The sequence below is a fragment of the Macrobrachium rosenbergii genome, chromosome 3 (genome assembly GCF_040412425.1).
Source record: "Macrobrachium rosenbergii isolate ZJJX-2024 chromosome 3, ASM4041242v1, whole genome shotgun sequence".
In the NCBI taxonomy this organism is placed as follows: Eukaryota; Metazoa; Arthropoda; class Malacostraca; order Decapoda; family Palaemonidae; genus Macrobrachium; species Macrobrachium rosenbergii.
Genome location: NC_089743.1, coordinates 56,386,586 through 56,397,123, shown reverse-complemented (window position 1 = coordinate 56,397,123; position 10,538 = coordinate 56,386,586). Strand labels below are relative to the sequence as shown.

Genomic DNA, 10,538 nt, shown 5'->3' with positions numbered 1-10,538 from the left:
TTATTGTTTAAAAGGGTTGAAGGCCACACAATTTAATGCTTTGATCTCACCGTATAAAGGAGGAAAAAATAGACCCTGGTTTAAAAGCCTATTATTATTATTATTATTATTATTATTATTATTATTATTATTATTATTATTATTATTATTATTATTATTATTAAGAAAATAAGCCCCTATTCACATGGAATAAGCCTACGGGGGGCCATTGACTTGAAATTCAAGCTTTCAGAGAATGTAGTGTTCATTCTAAGGAAATTACAAAAGATAATAGGAATTACAGAAATAAGGGATCACTTTTCAGAAAAGAAAAATAAGATAAATTAATAAATTAATAAAAAAATAAATAAATTAGTGGAAGATTATTGGAACGGGAAAAAACCAAAGCGGGGAGAGAGTTCCATTAACCGTAGCTAGAAGCATAGACCAATTTACGAACACTCCTAGACTACTGATTTCCAAAATGCAAATGAGTTATTTTGATCCGCCGAGTGTTGCATGGACACCCTAGAGGAGAGTCGCTTTCCATCTTAACCTAGTATGGTCAAAATGTTACCAGAAATTGAATTAAAATAGTGCCATAATATTGTTTTGAGCTCTGAAAATAATCATTGTTCTTGTAGTTTGCCTAATGTCTTGTTTTTATCTTTTTAAAAGTATGGTTTTATTATTTCATGACATCACAAGTTGATATTGAAACTGATAGTTGTTTTATTTTGATTCCATAAGTGTTGTCATATTACCTGTACTCCTGTCTTTCCAGAAAATAGAGCTTTAGATCTTGATATTTCCAAGTCATCGTGAAAACAAGGTTACTATTGTATTATAAAGTTAGCAATAAAAAGTTGGCAATACTGTAATAATATTTGAAAGATATGGTTATATATTGGTTATAGTAATTGAGTTTCTTTTGGTAATAATTATAATGATTGCATGACAACGATGACGATGAGGTGATGATGATGATGAGGATGATGATGATGATGATTATCCTCCAGGCCTCCTTTATACCAAGACTAGGAAGTTAAGTTTGTGTTGGCCAAGGATAGTAGAAATGGTTCGAAATCCTCTTACAGTAAATCATTAAATGTGTTACTGACATTTACAGTTAACCAGCAACGTGAGATTCCAGTAATATGAATTTCATAAATGGTCTTCTTCACTGTTCAAATCTGAATTACTGACCTTTTAATAATTAAATTATATTTTGCTTTATATGTCAGTTGAATTAAATGGTTATGTTCATACATTATGCTATAGGTTAAGCTTAGTTCTTTTTTCGGTATTTATGGTAACTGTCCGACATTTCAGGCATTCTAATTATTTTTGGATGTTCTGAGCAATCTGGGTTATTCTGAGTATGCTTTTTCATGTTCAAATTCCGTAATTTATGAGTTATTCTGAATTGTTATTGACATTCACCTTACAATGAACATATATTTTTTTTTATTTGTCACTTTGTAGATGTGATATGGAAAGAGAAACCTTGTTTTAAATAAACGTTGATATTTGTTATTGCTCTGGTTTTCTGGTAGAAGCAGCAACGGTACATCCACCATAAATTCTGCGATAATGGTTGTTATTCAGTAAAGTTCGTTGCCATTTTATAGCCTTTTAAAAGGTTAGTATGAATGTACAAACCTGTTAACAGTTAGCCGTTTTCCTTGAACAAGTACATCTTAACACAACACCAAAGAATGCTGCAACTTCGCCATTCGTCATTGTAGATGTTAAAACGAGCATGAACCCACTGTTAAAGGAAGTTCCTGTTACGTTCCCACTCAAACACCCTTTATTTCACTAAAAACATACAGTAGATGAAGAATATTTTTATTTTGTTTCCATTTTGTCGACTTAGTTTATTTGAAGATTAAATGCTAATATACTGTATATATCATGAATATGAGATTAAGTAACGGATTCCCTTAATATTAACAATATATTTTTATTAGAAGTCCATTGGAACTATTTTAATGCACATTAAGGTGCATTGTTATGTGGTGCATCTATGCTTTCGTTATCATGTTTTATATGCGGAAGGTTACTGGTATCATCCTTTTTCCTCTGCTGCCCCTGGTTCCTATATTTTGAATATGCATATCGACCCCTTCCTTCAGATGTAGGCCCACTTTTTTCCCCTTGCTTCTTTGTTTCCACCAGTCCTATTGTAAGCAGGGTCATATTGGTTCCTGGTCACATTGACTTCTTTAAAAAAAATCCTTGACATTCATTTTTGGCAGGAAGGCAGGGGAGAGGTTAGGTTGAGAAACTTAAAGCGCATCTCATGGAGGATTCAACGGTAGGCTTCTAAACTGATCTGTTCATTTGTAAAGGTATGGAAATTGCTTTCATTAGACGAGACTTTAACATTCTATGTTTTACATCATGAATGGAAGATACATTTCATACCTGATTGACTCAGATACCAAACTTTGCATAATGATGCGGTGATTAAATTAGGAATCGTCTTACACCTAAGATTATATGTACATCAGACACGATTCAGTATAATGACATACTACTGTAGTCAGTGAAAGAATCTTGTATCTTTAAAGTAAAATCTTTCCGTAGGTTGATGTAGACCGTGAGCCAAACAATAATAAAAAGTCATGATTTGCAGAAAAGATAAATTTAAAGTACGTAATGGGATCTCTCTTACTATCCAGAATTTTTTAGAGCTCCCATTTCATTAGTTAAGAGTCATTGATAGAACTTCGGAGATTTTCAGTGGGCTTTTCGTGGAGTTGAGCATAAAATCATTGAAATTTAGTGTCACACTTTGAACCTCAATGTACCATATTAATAACTTCGTGGGTCATTCATAGAACTTAAACCTATCAGTAATTTCCTTTGACCCCTGCAGAAAGTTAAGATAACACTAATTGAGTTCACTTGTGTATTGAGAGCTTCCGTGTACCATTTTAACGACGCCAGCTTGTCACTTCGCCTCGTAATAAACTCGCCTCATGTGCTGCTCTTGGTGAGCACTGAACATAGTATTGAAGAATTCGCTCCATCCTCCCATCCGTACCCGAACAAGTCCGTATTTTTCTGGCATTTCAGTGGCTTTCTTGTAAGTGGATTCATCGGCGCAGGTTACTGTATTGATAAAGAAATACATGGTCTGGTCAGGTGAAATTTTATTCAAGTTTTCAGACTGAAGATAGTTTGCTAAGCGTTGAAACGTCAAACTGACATAATTAGTAATGCAGGGAAACAATAAATGTTTTTGCATCACAGGTAATTTGTAGAATTTTAATTGAATAAATGCGTTAAAAGGGAATTTTTGTATTGAAAAAGGCCTTTAGCCTCTGTAGTTTTAAGTAAAAAGGTTAAAATTTGATTTTCATTTGTTCAGCTGTTACGATTCAAGAAGCGGCTAATTCCGTTGTGGTCAGGCCTAAGAATATCATAAGAATAAAGTTTTGAGAGAAAACTTGGGATTCAGGTGAACGTCATTTAAAGTTGGTCCGTTAACAGATGATAAATTTTCACTCAGTCTTCAATGTCGGAAATTCGCAAGTTTTAGGCATATTTAATCAAAAGATGGTGTTACTGAAAATATAACCGGTTGAACAAAGCACTGTTTGTATATTTTGATATTATTCAAAACTGTCCTGACTTGTGAAAAATACTTACGTAAATATTAAAGTAAAGTACAAAAGTTAATGGTAATTTCAAAATCAATTCGGTATCGAGAACAAAGGGGAGAACTGAGATTGATAGTCAGAACTTAGCTAAAGAAAATGAATAAACATACGGTTTTATTTTTTTTTTTACCTGTGAGAAGGTTTCCTCCAATACGACCTTCTTGCTTGGAGAACACGTATATCAGCTTGACTAAGTCATCCAGAGAAAAGTCTTCAGAAACATTCAGATCTATTTCAGCACCACAGCTAAAACCATCATTAATAGCGGGGTAGTCCCAGTTTTTCATAGACCTGCAATGAAAAAGCAAAGAACTTAGCGTCTCAAAAGTTGTAGGTTGTAGGTAAGATTTAACTATTGTACTGAGTTCTGCCACTGGCAGTAAGCAATGTCAGTGATTAAGAAGCGAAAAAAATAATTGCATGTTCAAATTGTTATCATAAGTTTGGGAAATATTGTTCAGTTATGTATATTGAATTTTTATGACAATACTCTTGTCAAAACAACATACTAACTTGAAAATGTTGCAGTGTGGTGGATTTGGGTTTAAATCCTGAGGAGTAGGAACAGCACTGAAATCAGAAGCTATTGGCATTCCTTCTCTTCGTCCATCAGCTGAAGCTCCACAAGCTAGGCCCCACCCTACATACCCTTCAAATGTGCCACTGCCTGGGGTGAATAAAAATTCAAAAGGGACTCCTGGGATTGAATACCTTTTTTCAAGATCTTGAATCAAACCCTGTAAAGGAGCATTTTTGTCCTCATTATAAACAACCTCATTGAAAGTTTGGATGATGAGGTCAGATAACCAGGCTACTAAGTTCTGTATTTCTTCATTTTCAGCACCCTTTTCTGTACCAAATTTATCTAACAGTAAAGCTTGATTACGCAGTATTTCAAAGTGATCCTTTTTTTCCTTTGTTCTGATTGGGCCTACTATATTATCGACAAATGGCTCTTGCATTTGGAAACCCCAGTCACACTTGAGGCATTCAAGTAGTTGACTTAAGTGTGTAGTAGCTGAAGCCTCATCATAGCACATTTTCTTGATGGCATACAGTGAGTCAATACAAGTGGAAAATCCAACAAACATGCAGCTCATTATGTGATACTTAGCACCTGCATTATAGTGGTCTCGTCCACTTTCTAAGCATCCTTCAATAACTGAAGATAAAAGTGGTGTGGGACAGTATTTCCAAATGTTTCCATAGTTAATCAATACACCATACATGTTCCTCTCAACTTGCACACGGAGATGTTTTTTGAAGATCTCTTTAAATCCGTCAAATGTTTTGATATTATCTGGGTGAGGCGTTGGTACAGATGCAGCTGTTCCTTGAAGGAAGTTTGGACCAGATTGTATATACAGAGAGCCTTGATTCATAGTTAACTCAGTAATCTGGGGAAGAGGTACATAAGCAAATGCAAACTCAGATTTTCCATCAACCATTGGCTCATAGCAACCATCACAAGCATAGTCTCTAGATTCTGCTAGAGACACTGGGTTTTTCTGATGTGAACTAGATTTCAGGAGTCCAGGGCACAGTCTGTCATCATGGGGTAGAATTGGATGAGCACCTCCACTTAATATAGCTTTTGCAGCCTCCACAATTAAATCTGCTGATATTCCTTCATGCAGACGTAAAGATAAACATGGGGCATTCAGAGGAAGTCGACGAGCTGCTTTTAGACAATACATAGTTATTTTGTTTGATCCTGGAATAGGATTTTTATCATCTGTGGCCTTGTACCCCCCCACAGTCAGTTGCTGAACCCACTGATTAATAGAATCTCCATTTGGAAACATACCATTGGTAGCATATGGGACTGCACAGCTTCCCCACTTTGTCTGATCCACTACAAGATGGCGGTTCAGTATTACTCTTTCACTTAATTTGATCCAGAAGCAGTCTATGATATCTTGCGCCTCATCTGAAGAGCATGTATTCTGATATTGTTCTAAGTACTGGTCAAATCTGCCAACAGCTACAGGCTCACCAGTGAGATGTAAGCATGAATGCATTGTAAATACCATCTGCACTGCTTCAACAAGGGTATCAGCTGGCTTATGAGCCAGCTTTTTCATTCGCTGTGAGATTGTCCTTAAATTCTCTCTCTGTTCTTCTGAATATTCAGATTTGAGTGTAGCTAAATGAGCAGCAAGTATGCTGTAATTTTCCATGTACATTTGGACCCCTTCCAATGCAAGGATTGTAGACTGATAGAACTCTTTTTGTATCTGTGTAAGTCCCTTTGATTGCAGTCTTACAAAAATATCTGCAATTAAACCATCAAGGCCTAATGTTAAAACCTTTTGATGTTTGGGAGTTACATGTCCTACTCCAGATTCTTCACTGAGTCCTGCTAGAAAAGCTCCAAACCTTTCATTTTCACTTAGATAAGGCATGACAACTCTTCCAAGACCAAGGGAGAACCTTGGCATTCTCCCAACAATAATTTCATCAGGGTGAATATTGAAAAGGTCTGCTTTCCAGCCATAGAATTTGTTTGGATCACTCTTCATATTGCTAGTGGTGCAAACTTCTCCAAGGGTTTTCTTAATGGCAAGACCTTTCCTTAGTGGAATGGAGTTATTCAGATGTGACTCTTCATTTGATTTCAGCGTGTCTGCCAATGAAGGTATTTCAGGCGGAGTCTGTTGTTTGAACCACTGGTGATTCCATTGCTCAAAAGCGTAGCCTAAGAGACGAAGGACTCTCTCTGATGGTGGGTCGTTCTCTGAGTACTGCCCAGTTCCCATAACATGCATGTAATCTGTCTGGTTGTAGAACATTAAGCCATTTTTACTCCTTACATCCCAGTGAGGATCAAGGTCAACTGTGCATACTCCTTCATCATCAATTTCCAGTTCCTCTTTATTTGGTACATACCAGAATGTCCCCTCTATAGGAGCAAAGCAGCTGATTAGCTCATCTACTGTAATCTCACCAGTGGGAGAGTTAGCCTGCACTCCAGCTAGATTTTCCAACAGTTCTACAAAAATATTTGTGGATTTTGTTATGGATAAGTAGAACAAGCCCTTTTCTCGTCCATTGCCTGTGTCAGATTTGCCATAAGGCATAGACTGCCTGAAAACTCTCCGAAATCCTTTCAGAACATTGCATGGTGGAGGGAACTTGTCCACAAAATGAGCTCTGTTGATATGTCGTCTTTCATAATTATTAGGTATGATGATATTTGTGTGAACTTTTCTACCTATCATATCTTCTTTCTGTGCAATAGTCTTTGATCCAAGAACCTCCCAGTTGATTTCAAACTTCTGGGTCATCATATATGTTCCTCCAGGTAATCCATTATTGTCACTGCTTACTAAAATGTGTGCACTAGTAGATACGGGATCTGAAAAGTTTCTGAGACCTTCCCTGAATAGTCCACCAAGAATTTTAGTGTTTCCATGTTCCACAGACTCTGTGACATGTAAGCTCTTAGCTACCTTAGTAGGCAGTTTGTCCTTCAAAAGGTTCAGTATCTGATTAGCACAGTCAAGTTCATCTGATTTTATGTAGAAGAAGACATCACCTGGGGTAGAAACAAACTTCTTCGAGTTCTTGGTAAGGTATTGCTCATCTGATCTCATTTCTAAGTCTGCCTTGCACCCCCATTTCTTCCAGAGTTCAGGATTAAAAGCCACAAGGATGCGTGTTCTTCCATTCATGGCTTTTGCCTGGGATTTCAGTGTCTTCAAGGCTTTCAGTATATCCTCCTTTGTTTTTCTTTCATAGTTTCTTAGAATGACGTTGACGAATTTTCCATACTTATGCCGGAAGTCGAACAAACCTGTTTGGGCTAGTGACATTGGAGTCCCGTCTTTTGCCTCTTCTGACATCTTTGGGATCTGTTGAGGTGAAATAATGGTGAAAAAGTCTTCCTCATTTCTGCGAAATGCTACTGATATCATTTTATTGCAATGGGCAAAGCATTCGTAAGATTCTAAAGAATATGAAAAAAGTAAAGTAAACCACTTTTTAATTTGCTTGTAGGCATTACACAAAATAGAACCATGGATTAGTTTTTCATTTCATTTTGTTGTTTGATTGTCATGTGTCTCTATAGGTTTGGTGGAATGACAACACATGAGTTCGCATTGTAAGAAGTATATTTTGGCTTGGCTTCCTATTTCTAGTTTTCTTTAAAAGAAAACATTTGTGCCGGCTTTGTCTGTCCGTCCGCACTTTTTCTGTCCGCCCTTGAATCTTAAAAACTACTGAGGTTAGAGAGCTGCAAATTGGTATATTGATCATCTACCCTCCAATCATCAACCATATCAAATTGCAACCCTCTAGCATCAGTAGCTTTTATTTTATTTAAGGTTAAAGTTAGCCATAATCGGACGCCTGGCAACGATATAGGACAGGCCACCACCGGGCCGTGGCTGAAAGCTTCATGGGCCGCGGCATATACAGAAAACTCGATTGCGCCAAAGAAACTTAGGCGCATTTTTTACTTGTTTAGGTAGGTTTCAAAATTAATTTTGGGTCCTCGAAAGCATTTCACTGATATGTGATTTGATGTAATTTGATACACACATAACTCTCGCTGATTTTAAAGTGATGGATATAATTTGATTCAGAGTAGTGAAGCTATACTCTTATGCACAGCATAGTTTTTACGTTCTATTTTTTTTTCTTTATATATGATCAGGAATCTATTTATTTTGAAGAAATTTCAGCTTAACGATGAGTAATGAATAAGTGCACTAAATGTAAACGAGGGAACTGTGTCATTATTGCTAAAAGTATCCCAGTAAACTAATAGTTTTCGAGGAATTTCCATATTGAAAAATTGCATTGGCTGCTTTAATATAGAAGAGAAAAGTAGAGCTAAAAATATTTAGATGTGCTTACCTTTATGAATAATCTGATGTGTGCTCAATTGATGCTCGTGTGTTACTGCCTGATTAGAGTGACAGTCTAACTCTTTATATACCCAGATGCAACCGGATTTCGTAAAGTTGTATCGGATATTTGCAGTAGAATGTGCTGATTCGTGTTATCGTCTACTTGAGATTTGTATCACAAAAGCCCCAATAGTTATTTCCGGTATTTTTTGTGAGTTATCTAATTGACGTCATGAACAAGCGACTTATGTGTCTTTGACCCTTTGTATTGGAAAGTTCCAAGTCCATTTCAGCTAAATTCTGTGTAATCAGAATTAGCACTTGGCTCCCAAAATTGACAATTCGTATGTGGATGTGTGAGAATTTGTTATTTTTTCTGAGTTAAGACGCGTTTCCGTTTTATGGTCTTCAGCGTGTTTCTGCCGTTAGTGTCGCGTTCGACGTAGTGTTTTAAGATAAGACTTGAATAGCTTGACGGTTTACCTTTTTAAACGTACACAGAAGAAAATGTTAGTATTCATAGCTACACACACACACACATATAACATATATATATATATATATATATATATATATATATATATATATATATATATATATATATATATATATATATATATATATATATATATATATATATAATATATATATATATATATATATATATATATATATATATATATATATATATATATATATATATATATATATATATATATATATATATATATATATATATATATATATATAGTGTGTGTGTGTGTTTATTTGTGTAGTCTTGTAATGAAGACAACGTATACGTACTTCAAACCATTTCCATTTTTGAGGCTCATTTTATCTATAGTATTGCTGGTAGTTTGCGAACCTTTGAAGTTCGTCAGTATGTTGATTTCTGGGCATAGCTGGTTAGGATTTATGCTGGTAAATGCCATCCATTTATCCCTGTGTACAGTTGTGTGTTCCGGGTGTCTATTTTTTCCTTTGTTATATGATCCATGGTATATATTTTAATTTTGTTTGTATTTATGATTCTGAAAAAGACGACACAAATCTGAGTATTTGTGCGTTCTGTTAATAATAATTCGTTCATCGTGTTTTTATTTTTTCTCGTTTTAATATGTGTCTTGTACATTTTCCTTTCCCTTTCATCATTTAACAAAGGAATATATATATGAGAGAGAGAGAGAGAGAGAGAGAGAGAGAGAGAGAGAGAGAGAGAGAGTCGCTTCCGGCATCTGGCTCTCCAGATTCTAACTGAGGGCTAAGTTGAGCTTTAACTTTGTCTTATTAATTGGCATCATGCATAAGTCTCAATGTGGCAGTTGTGACTGAGCCCCGGAATGCTTTTCAGAATAAAAGTAAAATAAGGGTAATTTAGATATCTTCACTTATTGTGTTGTTACAGTTATTTTAGGAATTTGCAATAGAGGTTTTCCTATTTATACATTACTATCTTCAAGTGTATGTATTTAGTTATCATTCAGTTATTATTCCAGTTAAGGAAACATTCAAATTTGTTTGGCCACCGTGTATGATATGCAGCGGTAATATTAGCCAGCGAAAAGCCTTTAGTAGTTAGTATATATATTTTTAATTTAGTAAATACCTTTTCCCAAAATTCCATGTTCCTTTATTTTTCCTCTACAAGTTCATTTTAATGCTTTTTTTTCATACCTGATATCTATTTGTGCTTTAAGTTTGTCATCCCGCCGACCTTTCCAGAAAAATAATTGATTATAGAACTGGTCCCGCTACGTATATCTTAAAAAAAGTTTTATTTTTTATTTGCCCTCTTATTATTAACATAACATAGAATAAATGTCTCTACGGCACAATTTTTATAGTCTAGGTATTTTAGGTGGAAAATTGCATTCGTAATTTATTTTAACTTTTCCTAGTAGACTCATTAATTTAGGGTTATATTATATGAAATGTTTAAAATTTACTGTGGTAGTAGTTTTTTTTATGACGGAAGTTATTCATAAAACAGACAATGCCAGCCAAGAAATAAAGAAATTGGAGAAAACAGAAA

At 35.2% G+C, this 10,538-nt stretch overlaps 1 protein-coding gene across 1 annotated transcript; it reads right to left on the bottom strand.

The window, feature by feature from the left end:
- Positions 1 to 2,346: 2,346 nt before the first annotated feature.
- On the bottom strand, positions 2,347 to 8,651 carry LOC136855900 ((2S)-3-sulfopropanediol dehydratase-like). Its single transcript, XM_067133345.1, has 4 exons — positions 8,514 to 8,651; positions 4,164 to 7,504; positions 3,781 to 3,941; positions 2,347 to 3,099 (listed from the first exon to the last, which is right to left on the bottom strand). Exons 2-4 carry the CDS (start codon positions 7,493 to 7,495, stop codon positions 2,939 to 2,941), a joined length of 3,654 nt encoding a protein of 1,217 aa, XP_066989446.1. The 5' UTR covers positions 7,496 to 7,504; positions 8,514 to 8,651; the 3' UTR covers positions 2,347 to 2,938.
- Positions 8,652 to 10,538: the final 1,887 nt, after the last annotated feature.